The sequence below is a fragment of the Paramisgurnus dabryanus genome, chromosome 12, assembly GCF_030506205.2.
Source record: "Paramisgurnus dabryanus chromosome 12, PD_genome_1.1, whole genome shotgun sequence".
Taxonomy (NCBI): Eukaryota; Metazoa; Chordata; class Actinopteri; order Cypriniformes; family Cobitidae; genus Paramisgurnus; species Paramisgurnus dabryanus.
The window spans coordinates 29898841-29916455 of record NC_133348.1 but is presented as its reverse complement, the minus strand read 5'-3'; the positions used below and the strand labels follow the sequence as shown (position 1 = coordinate 29916455).

Sequence of the window (17615 nt, the reverse complement as noted above, 5' to 3'; positions counted from 1 at the left end):
TTTACGTTACGTGAACGTAGTTCCGAAAAATGATATGTCTCGTCAGCAAAATGCATGACGTGAAAGCGTCATAGGCTATGACAGATTCAACAGGTAGTGATTTGATTTTACTAAAGAACTCGTTTGAGAGATTGTTATTTAATGAGAACATGGCCATCAAACAACATGGCGAATTCCAAATTTCATGTGTTGTCATTTAAGTGTAAATTTTATTCCAACAACAGTAAATCATACAGCCTATATACACGACAGAGTCTGCCCCCTTAAATAGTTGACTGGAGTAATACTCCTGACTATAAACTGTAGTAATGACACCACTATAAACGAACATTACGAAAATGTCTGAACTCACCTTTACATGTCCTAATGTAGTCTGATACAGGGCTTCTGGTTAAAGATGGAGAAAGTCTCGATCATAATAACAAAGTCCAATATCTTTGATCATAATATGTCCCTTCGCGCAAAGAAAAGCAGAAATAAATTTCTCAGACGAGCATATATCATCGATGAACGTAACGTTATATGTTTTTTATACAGTAGAACAGTCTTTGACACAGCATGACGTCATTATCAAAGTAATAAGTGCTCGTTTCATTTTGTTGACGTTTGAAAAGATGTCCTCAGTAATCCAACTTTCCATGAGTGATGTATAGTCTCTGTCTCCAAAAGTAAACAGATAACAGCAGATGTCATCGTGGAAAGGCTGTTAAACGCGATGATTTGCGACTCGCTATTTTTAAATTCAGTTCAATCGCGCGTAGGCGGAACTAACAATGACTGACGAATCATATTCAACGTTTCATGTTGACAAGCGTGTGCACCAATAGGGTAAAAGAAAACTGCGAAACTGCCTGAACATGCAAACTTGCACTTATATTTTATATTTTAATTATATTTATAATTGTATTACATATATTAAATTATAGTGTGATAAGACGTCTATTCGTAGTACTATTATTTATTTTTGTTAAATTATTTACACATTTGTCTGGAAAATGGCCTTCTGATTGGATGGGCCACAACTCAAAGTGGGCGGGCCCAGGCCCGGCCAGGCCCACCCGTAGCTTCGCCACTGCGTTAATATCTTCGTTACCCTTTGTTACCGCCTTTACTGACGTAAAAACCACATGACAACAGTGTCGTGGACAAATGCGGAAGTAATCGCGTCTGTCAGGCCACCCGCTTTTTTATGGTAAGTTTGTTCATCTGAACACTTAATTTTGTGCTGTGTTAACAAACCATCGTATTGGACTTATACGTAACATCTATGACTAACAATTGCGTTTTGAAAATTACCTGAAACCTTACATAATGAAAAAAAAACGATGTCATCAAACACAACATTTATAAAACTTGATTACTTTACCTCATGTGTAACATGATTTCTCGTTCCCATCTGATTGATGGCCATCAGCGTTTGAGTTAAAGACAACAAATCCCATCAGTCCACGCTGCTTCAGAGCATCATTAATCTACGTCATTGTTATTGATTTGATCTGGCACCATCTAGCGGCACAGATAATACAAATTGCATCTTTAAATTGTTTAAAATCACTTAAGTGTTAACATTTGCAAGCCTTTGAAACACCTGCAAACTTTCACCCTATTTGAATTTGCGTATTACGAATCGCATGTGAGCCGAACCGTGGGTCGTGATATGTAAGGATCATAGATCAACTTACACCACTAATTAGTATTAAAAAAACAAAAATCTTGAGATACTTGGTAGCCTACAATATTTACCTCTTATGATTGAACATTAGAGACTTGGGCTTGAGTAGGCTACTTGCTGGTGACAAGCTTCTCATTTCTCCGATGAGTCAACGACGACCGGAAGTAAACTTCACCGAGTCATATTGCACAGAAATCTTGTAAAAGAACGAAAAAAATTACAGTATTAACCGGTTACCATTATTTTAAATAAACGTTTCTGTTCCGAAAATATATTTTTTGAACGTTTCTGGTTTCGTTTCTGTTCCTTGCAAAACATCAAAAGTTTTTGGTTTTTGTTTTCGTTCCGTGAACCGGTTCAAAGCCTTGGTATTTATACACTGTACACAAACATTTATGATGTAAACAAAAACTTTCATTATGCAAACGATTAGTTGTTATGCAGCACTAAAAAAGTTGTTATAAACCCAAACCCCAGTGACAATGGTAAAAAAATGAAAATAAAAATGGGGAATTTGGCGTTTATACTGCATGACTTAATAGTAATAATAATAATAATAATAATTTGTTACATTTATATAGCGCTTTTCTGCAGCACTTAAAGCGCTTTAAGGGGGATTCTCCTCAACCACCACCATTGTGCAGCATCCACATGATGCGACAACAGACGCCAGAAAGCCCACCACACACCAGTTTATTAGTGGGGGAGACAGAGTGATATAGCCAATAAGAATGTATGAGGATGATTACTAGGCCAACAGGTAAGTTTTGGCCAGGATGCCGGGGCACACCCCTACATCTTTGTGACTTTCACACTGCGTGCTATTTATATGCAATCATGAAAATGGGCTGGTATAAGTTTCCAGTAAAGCTAATAAATCAACTATCTGCCTGTAGAGACATGCCAATATTGACTGTTACATTAAATAAGTAAACACTTTTTTTTAAAACAGATTTGGCCACACAGACATAAAGTGTTTTTTTTTTAAGTGAGGCATTTCTATATTGACAGATTAAAGTTTATGTGTGATGTTTCGGAAGCTCACATCTTTATTTAATATTACAGGAATGAGGAAATGTTGATGTTTATCTTGCTGTCTGTATGGGATTTTCTTAGCAGTCACCTGAGCCAAGAGTCATCTGAGTCACCCATTGTTTAAGTGGTGTACGTGAGAGTTAAAACTTGACTTCATTAGTCTGGTTGTTTGGATCAGACATCTGAAACGACAACATTCCCATTTTAATGACAGGTTAGAGATGTTGAAAAACAAACAAACAAACAAACACACTGAGATTATGAGAAAGAAGTGAGGTATTACTGACAAACAACCAAAATAACTTTCAATAAGAGGAATTGTGTAATAGTCTGTTAAATATCATTCTGTTTCTGCTTGCGTAATGCATAAGAAAACCATTTCATTAGATCGCAGAGTTTTTTTAACAAACACCCCTCCCCAAATGTTTTAGATGACTTAAATAGTTCAAACACATTAACTCATCAGCTTCTGAATGTGTTGGAGACGTCTAAACCTGAGGACTGGAGTCCCTGCACTAGACATTATTTTGTAATGCACCCTTTAGCTTCTGTCTGTCTTATTATTCCTGTAAAAACATTTATTCCTCTTCAAATTCAAGAGACATACAGACACAATATTTCTCACTAGGGCTAAATGCTGTATTAAAGACATGAAAATTTCCGTCATCATTTACTCACATTCATGTTGTTTCAAACCTTTATAAATTTATTTGTTCTGATGTAAAAACAGGGAGATATTTTGAGCAATGTTTAAAACCAAATGGTTTTTGAGCATCATTGACTTCCATGGTATTAGTCAATGATGTTCTGTTTCTTCTTCTGGTCACCAAAACAAAGAAATTGATACAGGTTTGTAAATAATGACAGAATTTTCTTTTTTAAGCGTTTCAGGCCCCAATCTACTAACTGCTGTTTAGAGATGTTGTTCAAATCTTTAACTCCATAAATCTGTCCTTAACTGATAGTAAAGGTGATGTTTATGTCAGCAAAAACTCATAAATATCTGTGCTTATCTGTTAATGAATGGGTTACGTGCTGTGAAAAGCTTTCAGTGCAGTAATATTTGCTGGTTTAAAAACAAATGCATGGTCAGTGTTTGATGTTTTCTGTAATGACCTCTGCATTCTGTCTACATGTTTCTCATGCTTTAAAGAGACGTTTAATGGAAAGACGAGGCTGAGATTATAATTAACATTTTCTAAACGATAAAGACCCATATCATACTTTGAATAGTTTCATTTGTAAAGCCAAAGCTGTGTTCTGTGTTTTTAAGGTGTGGTCATATTTACACACGGGCTGAGAATAAAACAGGTTATCATTCATCATCGTCCTTATGAAAAACAACAGCACTTGCTCTGTATATGTCTCTTAATCTGTCCATCTGTCTGTCCATCCATAAAGTGAAAGAGTACGCAGTCCTGTTTTTAATATTTATTTATTTATCTTAAAATATGACATTTCTCTCAGTTGGTATTGTTTATAATGTAATTTCCTAAACCTTTTAGAGGAAACATCCAAACCTCATGTGCAGGATAAACAGTGCATAGTATGATTTTCCAAAATATAAAGAAAAGTGCATAATTTTACATCTCCAACCTGTTGCAAAAAAATCCTTTATTCAAAATTAAAATCCTATGCTCCCTGCAAAATCCCACTATACAATCCAACACTGAATGTTATATCAAATAATTGACAAATCAAATAATGTCATAACAAATTATTACGGTCAATGAGAGAAATAGTCTGGATTTCCTTAAGGTCTCAAAATATTGAATATAACTGCTGTAAAGAATATTATGTAGCTTAAATGTATTTTGTATTTGTGCTACAGACCTACAATGAACCATACATATTTCTTAGCTCATTAAGTTACTTGAAATACTTGAAGGCAGAGCTATGCAGTGTCACAGTCGCCTCAGGTTTATCCCGAGGTTCAAAACAACAACATAACAACATGGTTTGTTCAGGGTTGGATTGTCATCATGGGTGTTGTTGAGGTCTCAGAGGATCGCACAGTATGAGTCAGGATTATTGTGGCTGTTCTGCACACGCAAAGCTGTTGTGTCGTCTTCTGCTTACAGGGATTTTCCTGTATAGACCTTGAGACCTCGTCATTTGTAATGACTTTGTTATGTATTTGAATTAAAGCTGCAAGATATTTTTGATCATATTCACTGAAACCGACACTATGCTCCTACAGAAAAACATAAATTAGACAATCACCGGAGGGCAGTGTAAAATCTGCCTGTCAATCACAGTTCCTGCACGCGCCACAGATCCCCCCACGTGCGTGTTACATTATCACATGCATCCGCCTGAAGTTCACAGGTGTGTTGGATTGAACGCAGCGTGATGGCGGAGAAAACATTCACAAACTAACAAACTTCCGATGCCTCGGTTGATACCAGAGCTAGGAGAACAACCAAGGAAAAGAAAACAACCAAGGAAACAAAGATAGAATGATAATATCTGCGGGTTATTTACTAAAAAGGCACACAGGCACAATAGGTTATTCCATAAAGACCAATGCAATCTAACAGCAGCACGAATTAGTTCAGGGTCGCAAATAAGCAGAGCTGATGCTCCTTAGGTGCGGATGATCTACGAACGCCTGAGGCGCTTGAGTTCAGCACCGCGGACATCACAGTTGAAACTCTGGGGTGTGAAATCCCAGCTAACAAAGCCATAGTACACTGAAAAGAACTGGAGGACAAATCCTTGTTTATTTCCTCCTGCACAAAAAAACAGTACTTTGGAATAATATGTTCCTCTGGCATTCCAAATAAACTGTTGTGTGTTAAAAAGTCCTCTGCCTTGTACCACACGCTCTCTGATCTCTGTGTGTTGCCTCTTCTATCTGCAACAATTGCAGTCATTTCAAGCACAAAATGATTTAAAACATGCTTTTTTTGGCGTTAAATAATTGCGCAAATACCAGTAATATCACACGTGCAAGCATTAGTAATTCACTTTGCGTAAAATCATTTAAATACTCTCTTGCCATTAATTTTGCGTCTGAAAGGGAAACTACTAAAAATGCATATGCAATAAAGTCAGTCACAAAAATGACAAGACCACACCTTTTCAGTGCTAATAAATCACGACAGTCGTTATTTAACGACAAAATTATGGTTTGTGTTGTTAGTAAATCTGGTCCATAAGTAAGCAATGTGCTGTATCGTGAATAAGTAACGGCTGAAGGGCGTTGTTAGGTGAGTGCCTGCAACCCCTTCAGCAGTTACTAAAATAATTATAAGAGCAACTTTCATGAAGTTAAATCAATAAAAGCAATCCTTCCGCTAGAAAGTCCCTTATCGCGAACAACAACATTCCAATATGCATGAAAGCTCAAATGAAAACAACAAACTGTTCTCAAACTGATATATGTATAGTGAATAAAACACAGCTATTGACCAATCAGAATCAAGGATTGGAACTAACCATTTTATAAGGTTAAAGACGCTTAACATAGCTTAATGGACCCAAACAACATCCAGGGAAGAACAAAATTATTTACGATTTTACTCAAAAGAACAAGCTCTTTTTCCGCAGATAAAGTTAATAATCTCACGTTAAACTTTTTCTCCCCTTAGAAGTCCATTATAAAGTGGAGCTTATCGTGGAGGTTGCAAACCTTTTAAAGCGAAAGGTACACAAATGGTACTATTCTGCCACTGTAAAAAATATGCATCATTTTTGTCAAATCAACAAATATTTTTATGTTACTTTAACTTAAAGGGATACTTCACCGATTTAGCATTCAGCTTTGTATCTGTAGAAACCCGGCAGTATTACTGAATGACCATGTTTCCCTCCATCATTTCCCCCTGAGAGGAGAGATATCTGCATTTTGGTTCTGCAAAAAAGTCCTCCGATGATGCAAAAATCGTCATATTACATCATCGGAGGACTTTTTTGCAGAACCAAAATGCAGATATCTCTCCTCTCAGGGGGAAATGAGGGAGGGAAACATGGTCATTCAGTAATACTGCCGGGTTTCTACAGATACAAAGCTGAATGCTAAATCGGTGAAGTATCCCTTTAAAAAGTAAGTTAAACAATTTCAACTTGATTTTATAAGTTGCCAAAACTCAAAACGTAAAACAGTAGGTTGAAATGACTTGCAAAACCAAGTTGTTTTAACTTCATGCTGCATTTTTATTACAGTGTGGGGGATGAAACGGCATATGTTCCACATAAGCAATAAGAGCTTTTTCTTGTGACAACAGCAAGTATTTATTACAAGTAAAATTTGAAAGAAATTAGTTTTTTTGTGCGTATGCGAAGGTCTGCGTACAGTGCGCGTGATCCAGTTTTTGTCATCAGAAGAGTGCACGCGTATTGTAAGAACACCACTGGATTTTTGATCTCACATGCGGAGTATGTAGTATGTAGGCCACAAAAGGTATTGCAGTTTGTCGCCATGCTCATGCGTCGAACAGAAGCGCACATGTACGAGTCAAATGAACTATGCTTTGCGTTCAACTGTGCTCGTATGCTTGTGTATGTGTAAAAAACTATACTAGACCATACCTAGAGCTTTACGTACGTGCACGGTCAAATGCACAGCCTTGCAAAGCATAGTTTATATGACTCGTACGTGTACGCAGACATTCAACACATGCGCATTGCGACAAAATGCCATGCATCTTCTGGGATACATACTACATTCCCCTTTTACGCGCATGAGCGACCTATGTTTACAAAGTATGTGCGGTTCCAACAATCTGTCGGTGTGCAGCCAGTACCGTTTTTATGCATATGCGAGGGTCCACATACATTGCGCGTAATGCAAGTGGTAAACACTGTTCACGGACCCTCGCATATGATAAAAACAGAAATATTTCCCTTTTACATGTAAAGCGCTTTGAATACTGCTGCAGAAAAGCGCTATATGAATGTAACAAATTATTATTATTATACTTCTAGCTTAAAGTCACAATGAAATTGAAATGAAAAACTGTATTTTTTTATGGTGTAGTATTTTTTTTTACAATTGTTCAAAATTCATGTGCCCTCATAAAAAAAACGCAAATCTCCTCCCCTACTCGAAACTTTTCTCTTTACTTCTGGTTGTATAAGCCTCTCAGAGCAATACAAGTGAATTTGTTGACTAAGCTTACAGCTAACCAACATTAGTTTCAATATGAAAATAAGTACGTGTGCATAAGCTTTTAACATTAAATATGTTATGGACTGAGTGAAGACATAAACTGAAAAGATTTATTGTCGTTTCAAATCACAGAAAAAACTCAACTGTGTGTAAACAGCTTTCATTTAACATTCAGCTGTCTATTATTTTGAGATATATGTTGTGCATGTGTGTATATTTAGTAGGGTAACTAGTTAAGACCATTTCAGTGACCTATTTTCAGCTAAATACTTTATGTGGTCAGACCTTCACATCAATTTGTCTGAGGTACACCACCAGTTGAATGGCTCATTTATATAAAACATTGATGTTATTGTTGCTAGGTCATCCCAAAAAATACAGAATTTTTGCTTTTCATTTTCTTTCGTTGCACATTACTATTATCAAGGTATAAATTACCATTAAGTGGTATCAAAAAATTTGTTTCATCTCTAGTCTTAATGTTAACTTCTGTAGGATGTTCAGACTATTAAACAATTACTTCGCCTTAATTAAATAATGTTTTGTTGTTGCAACCTCTTTTTTTTCAGTGTCATGTTTTGTCTCATCTGTGTTCAATTCTAAAAATCTTTTGGTGTCAACAAATCTGTTTGTTTAAGCCTTATGACTGCCTTTTACTTTTAAGACAAAACAGCACAGTAGAGATTTTTATTTGTATGACTGTTAAGAATAATGCATGATCTCTGTCTGTGTGTCTTACAGTTGTTGAGAGAACTGAAACATCCGAATGTCATCGCCCTGCAAAAAGTGTTTTTGTCCCATAGTGACCGCAAAGTTTGGCTTCTGTTTGATTATGCTGAGCATGATCTGTGGGTACGTACACACACGCAAATGCACGCACACACACACGCAAACACACACACGCAAATGCATGCACACAAGAATAATGAGATCTTGTGCTGGTTATACAGTATGAGACTAGTGCTGGTCTAGATACTGGAGCATGTCTAATAGCAGTGGGTCAACTAACACACTCTTTCTGGTCAGTCTGTTTATCCACAGCTTTTTTTGATAGTATCATTTGTCTGGTGGGAATTTCAACACACCTTCAGTTGTAAACACAGACCTCTTACATGTTTGTTGTGTTGTAGCATATCATAAAGTTTCATCGAGCGTCAAAAGCCAACAAGAAGCCCATGCAGCTGCCACGGGGAATGGTGAAGTCGTTACTCTACCAGATCCTAGACGGGATCCATTACCTGCATGCCAACTGGGTTCTGCACAGAGACCTGGTGAGTATAGACAGAACCAGGACTTTCTAGTTTAGGGACATCCGTGCCCTAAGTGCAAGTTTGTACAGGTAAATGTTTAGTTTTAGACTGTATTGTTTAACTGTTAACATGTTATCATATGACTTACACATACAGTCAATCCAAACACTTATCACCGCTGCAGGGCCGTGTCATTTGCTGAATTACACTGTAAAAAGAATACTGTGAAAAATACAGTAACTTGCTGGAAGCAATTAGCTAGTAAGTTGCTGTATTTCATTTCACAGTATTCTTACTGTAAATGTAACTGCAGTAAAATTAAAATTACTGTGAACTCTTTTACAGTAATAATCACAGTACTGTATTTCATAACTACTACTGTAATAGGGATTACTGCATTTATTTTGTGTACTGTAAAATGAAGACACTGTTTGTCACAAAAATGCCATTTATTTTCTCACTTTAAATTACAAAAATTCATAAATTAAAAATAGAAAACATTTTTTTTCAACATGTTACATTTTTTCGGTGAACATCTCAAAACTTTTCTGAACACATACATTTTTTTTTATATGTTAAAATTTTTCTGTGATATTGTGTGTTATATTTCATTTAATTTCAACACTTCATACAAAAACACTTTTCTGAACACACAAAACAATCAATATTTATTAAAATGTTTCTGGTAAATTACAAATGCATAAAAATTAAATGATTTATATTTACAGCAGGATTTCAAACCTGAATATTGTTTTTCTCCAAGACGTTTTTTTTTCAGAACTATTATTCTTTTAAAACTGGACCTGAACTAGTTGACTTCCTGGGCTGGACTCTACCCTGTAGTGAAAGAAATTGACTATTAATGTAAAAGTTTATAAGCAAGACAGATGGGTTGATGAACATATACATAAAAGTTTACTTCACAGTGTTTTAAAGGTGCGGTGTGTAATTTCAAGAAGGATCTCTTGACAGAAATGCAAAATAATATACAAAACTTAATTATCAGGGGTGTATAAAGACCTTTCATAATGAACCGTTATTTATTGCCTTAGAATGAGACGTTTTAACTACATACACAGAGGCCCTTAACGGACAAACTTTTTTACTAAGTTGTGTCCAACTATGACATGTTTGTCCGGTGGCAGCTACTGTAGCTTCTCTATGTGTTTCAAAAGCAAGAGGTGAGCAGTGGACTGAGCAATTGGTTGCAATTCACAACTTCATGCCGCTAAAATTTACACACTGCACCTTTAAATAAAAATTTTTTTTTTTTTATATGCTCTGTTGGTGGTTTGTGGAGTAAAATCTAATATTTATTATTTAATAACTGTCTACATTAAAGGCGGAGTGCACAATGTTTGAAAAACGCTTTGGAAAAGGAGACGGGCCGACTACCAAAACACACTTAAAGCCAATCAGCAGTAAGGAGCGTGTCTACTAACCGACATCCTTGCTGGGTTGCGTATGTGTGAGGCGGGTCTTTTAAAAGAAGGTCCAGATTCTATTGGGGTAGGGGCATGTTTGTTTAGGTGATTTCAAATATCAACATTGGCTTTCAAACATTGTGCACTCCGCCTTTAATACTATTATAAAATTATACATGAATATCCCACATTTCTGCCACAATACCATGTTTACAGTTAGTGATACAACAGCGAAATTTATGGTAAATATTTGTTGATTTGTGAATGGAAAAGTATTGTTTCACTCGACGCGCCAAACACGTATTTTGAAATGACGAACCACACACATGACGGGCTACATACATGTTGTGACAAACTTCGCATCGTGCGCCCTCGAAAAAAGAAGTCACCGGCCGCCACTGCATTAGACTAGCTGTGCTGCTTTTCTACCGTTTGCATGGTGAGTTAAATTAAACGTTTGATGTTTAACAATAGCACAACAGTTGATATAAACAAAAATAAACACTTTAAGAAGTATTTTACTAATCGGGTAGTTGGTTAAAGAATGAGTACTCAAATATTTGTTCCCATTCCTAGTCAAAACTATATAAAAAACAAATAAGTGCTTACCTCTGGATAAATTCCAATGTAGTGGCTGCATCATACATAGTATGACGCAAAAAGGCTGGAGCAGAAGTGAAATCACAACGGTCACTCAATTGGAGGAGAACTCTGCCCTCGATGGAAAGCATCCATTTTTTGCCCCCAGAATGGACTCTCCTAAAAAATATTAAATAAAAGTTGACATTGCACAGTATTCAATCTGATATGGTTTACTATTTTACATAAGCAAAATTTATTGAAAACACTAGCCCTACATAACTACCTCTTTTTTTACTATTAGATCAATAACCACTAGAGATTTTGGGAATGTATGTGCAAGATGACATAAAACTTTGTTCACACCACACAGTGACTCTATACAAATATGCTTTATAGACAGGGCCTGAAGTTAACTTTTTGATCACCAGCCACTGTGGCAGGTGGATTTAGAAATCCACCTGCCACAGAGAGTTTTTACCAGCCAGTTGTTTTTTTTGCCCGAATAGTAAATTATAACACTGTCTTTATTGTATGAATTAAATATACTTTTTTCAGAGCTACAAAAGTGAATTTCTCTTTGTCTTAGGTTGTTTGATTAACATTAATGACACAGACTTAAGTAGGTTAATTGAGGTTACTGTCTCTTTAAGACCAGCACAGACTGGTTTTTGACTCTCTATACATACACTTAAGACATAAAGAAATGTTTTATTAGAAAATGAATACTGTTGAGATCATTTTGTTTATATGTGCCCTGTCAAGAGCAGAACGATTTTATGTACGCATGCTTTTAGGAATGCGTCTCTCTGATGTGCCCTATTGAGTCCCCTTAAACCTGGCACGCACACAGAGACAGAGGGGGCACAAACTGCGCACATAAACGCCGCACATACGTTGTTTTTCATTACTATATTCGCAAAATGTATGTTAATGTACTACAGTATAAGGCATAGTAAGCGCAACTCTCTCTAAAGTTTACACATCAAAAGTTCTGATCCGTCACAGCAGCACTACACATCTGTGCAACTGTGAATGTACAGCAGTATATGTCAGCATTGCATTCTCATCCCATCTCACCAACAATTTAATACTTACTCGCACATCCAAACGTGTAGTGCCTCATCTTCTTTCCAATCGCATGAACGTTGCGAAACAGCAGTCGCATCCTCTCAATGAATCACTCAATTTGCATCGGTGATATGCGCAGGTTGATAAGAAATGAGCGGGTGCCGGTTACGAGTCATCCCAAAATATTTTAATGATATTCAGGACGCGGTCAGTCGGTCGAGTTGGGTTAGTTGAAAATGTCTGTCGGGAGTGGGTTGTTTATACAATGACCCGCGCATCACTGATTCGCATTGGCTACCCGCCAATGTGGCTGGTAGATTGACAGTGTTACTCGCCAATTGCAAAATCCACCCGCATTTGGCGCGTGGTCGGGTGTTAATTTCATGCCCTGTTTATAGATAAAGTAACCCTTTTTTTTCTATTGTGTATGTCGAGTGCTGGGATCTTACCGAGCATGATGAGCCTTGGAGTGCTTGGCAGGGAAATCTGGGCCTCAGCATCTGTTTAGGTGGAAGTTTCCTGTAACACAAAATAAACAAACTAATAAAAACTATTAGAAATCACAAGTACAATATTCATAAGAGAAAAAGTGTGTCAATACTGTACAAAAATAACTTGCATCAACCAAGAGAAAAACAGCTTCTTCCTGTTGCATGGTTTCTGTGCACTTTAACATGTTTGATATATTAATTTATATATAAATCATAGAATAAACAACATTGCTTGCATTTGAAAATCATCATGCATGCCAGTTCATGTAACTTATTTACCTGGAACGATGACCGATGGCTCTTGTCTGCAGTCTGAAAGGGGGAAAAAAAGAGGTGAATAAAAGAACGAGTAAGATCTCGAAATATCTTAATACAGTGCGAGAATATTATAATACTATAATATATATACACAATTTCAAACTATTTTGAATTCAGCAATGCTAACGTTAGGTACTCTTTAATCAAATAAAAGACGTTATAAATGTAATGTCGCCAGATAAGACAAATATTTATACAATATGCTCCCAAAAGTCGGGTATAACACTTCAAATTAGGCTATTAACAATCTAACGTTATAGTTTCTGCAGTTTGACCTCCAATGAAGTTCAGAAAAATCGTGAAACTATGAAAAATGTGTGTTACTGTGTTTTCTTTCGAGTCGGCCCGCTTAACTTTATGTCCGTTTCCTCAGGCAGCAACGTAAGCGAGCAACAGAAAAAAAAACGAGAGATTTAAACGAATATCGCGCCAATAAATACAAAAATACACACTTTTAAATTAATTTTGGTTCACAATGCTAACGCTATAATTAAATTAAAGACGTTATAAATGTAATGTTGCCGGATAAGTCTTACCTCATATCTCCTCAGCTGCGTTTTCTTTCAGCTCAAGAGACTTCAGCCTGCGGAGATCGTCGCACTCGCATATGCAGGGTCCATACGTCATCAACCCTAGGATATTTAAGTTAACTGACCATTAGATTCGCAAGTCAGAAGCATATTAAACAATTTACTATTAACTTAGAATATCAGTCAACTTTATAATTGTTAATATTCTGAAACAAGACAGTTTTGATGACGTATGCAGCCGAGAAATGCGACCTCCGGAGGCTGCAGCCTTCGCATTGAGACACGGCCAATTACTATTATTATTAAATTATTTTCCTTCTCTTAACTATGACGTTATAAAATGTTGCCAGACTAGAAAATATATCGAAATCATGCAGAAAAATATATTTGTGGTAATAAAATTGCAAAATGCACACACGAGACGGGTTTACTAGGAAGTGTGCCGCTCATTACTCCTCTCTCTCAGTGCACTCTTAAAGTTGAATAAACAGGTGCCTTTAAAGAGTAAACTTTGGAATTAAATTAGCAAATTTACCTTTCTGAAGTAAAAATTCAGATGAAAGTGTGGAATCTCGTAGCTTTCCTTGGGTGAAGAAAAAAATCCTCTAGAAATTGCTGTATTGTGATTCACAGAAAAAATATTTTTACTGTAGAATTTACCCGCCGTTGAAAAAAGACCATGATGCTTTGCAGATCTACAGCAACTTGCTGTATACAAGGTCTACAGTAAGCATTTGCTCATTTTACAGTAATAATGCTGTGAAAACTACAGAAATTTGTTACAGTGTACTGCCAAGCAACATAAAGACAGTTTATGAAATTGTTGAGTCAGAATAACTACAGTTGTAACATGTTGATTCATGTTTTTGCATAATATATTGCACTGTGTGTAATTGTTTTGTATATATAAATACACACACATGCATGTATGTATTTAAAGGAAAACACCACAGTTTTTCATTATTTTACTATGCTCTTACCTCAACCTAGATAAAAAAATACACACTTATCTTTTTCAATGCGTGCACTGATTCTTTGTACAGCGCATTGTGAATGTGTTAGCATTTAGCCTAGCCCCATTCATACTTTAGGATCCAAACAGGGATGAATTTAGAAGCCCCCTTGTTTTCCCTATTTAAAGACTGTTACATAAGTAGTTACATGAGTAAGTATGGTGGCACAAAATAAAACGTGTGATTTTTCTTTTTAAGCAAATAAAAAAGAGAACTATATTGTATTGTGGAACTTTCATCAGTAGTCCCTTTCACACATACAGTCTTTACTGGTAAATTGCAGTTAACATGTCATGTGTGAACAGAACCTTTCCGTTAAATCAGTGCTCCCAATTTACCAGTAATACAGGTTGTAAGATTACCAGTAATTTACCGGTAAGCGCTATGTGTGAACGAAAACATATAGGATTACCGGCATTTAGAACGGACGACGTCAGACTGCGCTGACAGATCGGGCCAATCAGAACGTTTTTATACAGATGACGCGTTTACCCCCGCACTGTTTACGTTCGTTTCCACAGACATGCTGCTTAAAAGTTGAGCACACCTGAAGTTAATATCCACATTTCTTCACCAAAGTTGTTTAAAACAGCTTACCATCTATTTGCCAAATTGCTGAAGTCCTTAGCAACACCTTCTGTGAAGCCTAATGTGCAAACGCAAGTTCCGTTTGATGCCGCCTAGCGCAATGTTTTTGGTCACGAGTTAACTTTGCGACCGTTTGCCACAGATGTGAAAACAACAAAATCCGGACCGACGATATTAAGTCATAACCCACCATTGTTTACAAATACGACACGGAGCTTGCTGACCGCGCGCCACATGTAACTTCCGCTTTCTCTCCAAGTTTACCGGTATTTTGATACTGATGTGTGAATGATGTCTTACTGGTAAAAAGACGGAACGTCACTGCATGTGTCAACACCACATTTTTGTATTTACTGGTAAATTCATTCTGGTAAATTCATGGTAATTAACCAGAATTACTGTGTGAAAGAGGCTTATATTATTATGCCCGAAGTCGAAATGCTGCAAACTAAGTGCTCTTCCGCCATACAATATAGTTCTTTTTTTTCACTTAAAAAATTGCACATTTTATTTTGTGCCACCATATTTTCTTGTGTAACTACTCCTGTAACAGCCTTTAAATAGGGAAAAAATTGAAGTGTTTGGTGGCTTCTAAATTCATCCCTGTTTGGATCCTAAGGTATGAATGGGGCTAGGCTAAACGCTAACACATTTACAACGCGCTGTACAAAGATGAAGTGCACTCATTGAAAAAAGATAGGAATGTATAAATTCGTCAAAGTTGAGGCAAGAACATAGTAAAATATTGAAAAACTGTGGTGTTTTCCTTTAAGTATATATATATATATATATATATATATATATTTAAATATACATAAGAAATATAAATATATAAATAAAAAATATAAATGAAAAAATATATACATAAAAATTTTCTGAAATGTATACATGTATGTGTGTATTTATATATACATAATAATTACACACAATGCACACATAAATATATTATGCAAACACAAGCGTTTATTTTGTATGTGATTAATTGCGGTTAAGCTTTTGACAGCCCTAATTTAAAATGAATTTAACATAATAACATCCATATTTAAACTAAATATTTACCGAGTTAAAGGTCTAAGACTCCAGTGAGTCGAGCATGAAACTGGTTGTTATAAAGGTGTGTTTTTATGGATGTCGTTACACATCAAACGCACAAGACCCAGACACATGATCACATTTTCCATCCACATACACAAATGTTCTTACGTAAGGAAACATTTTACAGTCAAAGCAGAAAATGAAAGTGTACTCTGACATTTAGGTTTTGCTTTGTGTTTTTGTATATTTATGTTGATATTTTGTATAAATGCAGTGCTGTTGTGATGTGATGGCTGTGTTCAGCTGGTGTTAAAGGGATAGTTTACCTCAAAATGAATATTCTGTCATCATTTACTCACCCTTATGTTGTACTAAACCTGTATATGTTTCTTAATTCTGCTCAACACAAAAGATGATATTTTAATAAATTATGGTCACATGGACTTATTTGTTTTTCTTACTATCCGTCAACTTTGTGGTTACAATCATTTATCATATTATCTTCTTTTGTATTCTCATACAGGTTTAGTACAACATAAGGGTGTGTACATTTTGGGTGAACCTTTCCTTTAATGTGTGTGTTAATGATATCTGAGATTGACATGGAGTGAGATGCAGCGGTTCAGACCGCAGTGGAAACTTTACTCTTATGTAATGCGATCGATTTCTGATGATGTGTGTGGATCAATAACACACTCTTAGTTTTACAATGATCGGCAAATGAAACTTTGTTTCATCCACAATTGTGTTGGTTTCACACAACTGCGGTTGTTTTTCTCTCACACAAAATTATTTGAACTTAAATCAATATTTCATGTCCATTTATTATTAATGTAGTTTTGTATTTTGTTAGCTATGTCAGTTTCAGACAGCTGGCCATTATCATAAAATAAAAACAAAACATTTTAGGCTGATAAATGTTTTTTTAGCAACTCACCTATCAGGATTCTTACCAAACACTGGCCACACTTGCTTTTTAATTGATCTCAAATTAAATACTTTATAAATAGTATATTTATTTTATACAAAAGTGAAATCATTTTGATTTACAACAAACATCATTTTTTTTAAATAACTTTGTTTAGGTTCAGGACTGAAAGAGGCATTCAAATCTAAATATGTAAAGAGTTGTAGAACTGATTCCAGATCAGTCTCTGGCTCAGACACATACTTTTGCTTTCTATTCCTGATAACAGCAGGTGTTTATACTGAAGTCTTAAATGAAAAGCAGCAGATAAACTCAGTGTTTATTTCAGATGTAAAATGTTTTCTTGTGCAAGATAATGATTTAAAAAATTTAAAAAGCACTACATGAAATTGTATTTTTTTAATGACAATCCCATTTGATATTTGTTTCTGTTTGCAAATATATAAAATCATTTTTTCCCTATAAATACATTTGTCTGACTGAAAAATATTGGAAGTATTGCTAAACCGGATTACTATTGACTCCAATAACATGAATGACAGCAGCAGTTTGTAGGAGGGTTGTGTTG

General features: G+C 35.8%; 1 protein-coding gene and 1 long non-coding RNA gene across 8 annotated transcripts in view; one reads left to right on the top strand and one right to left on the bottom strand.

Moving 5' to 3' along the window:
- cdk19 (cyclin dependent kinase 19) overlaps positions 1 to 17615 on the top strand; it is a 76134-nt gene that overhangs the window by 27713 nt on the left and 30806 nt on the right. For 4 of the 7 annotated variants that reach the window (XM_065268732.2, XM_065268731.2, XM_065268736.2 and 1 more), the window contains exons 3-4: positions 8562 to 8672; positions 8951 to 9091. In XM_065268732.2, coding sequence (XP_065124804.1) covers positions 8562 to 8672; positions 8951 to 9091 — 252 coding nt within the window. Of the gene's footprint in view, positions 1 to 8561; positions 8673 to 8752; positions 8842 to 8950; positions 9092 to 17615 lie in introns of those variants that run through there. The other 3 variants (XM_065268734.2, XM_065268733.2, XM_065268738.2) reach the window with 2 other exon arrangements.
- Positions 9335 to 12798, bottom strand: LOC135750142 (uncharacterized). Its single transcript, XR_010532597.2, has 3 exons — positions 12594 to 12798; positions 11104 to 11253; positions 9335 to 9907 (listed from the first exon to the last, which is right to left on the bottom strand). It is a non-coding gene; the product is annotated as an uncharacterized lncRNA (long non-coding RNA).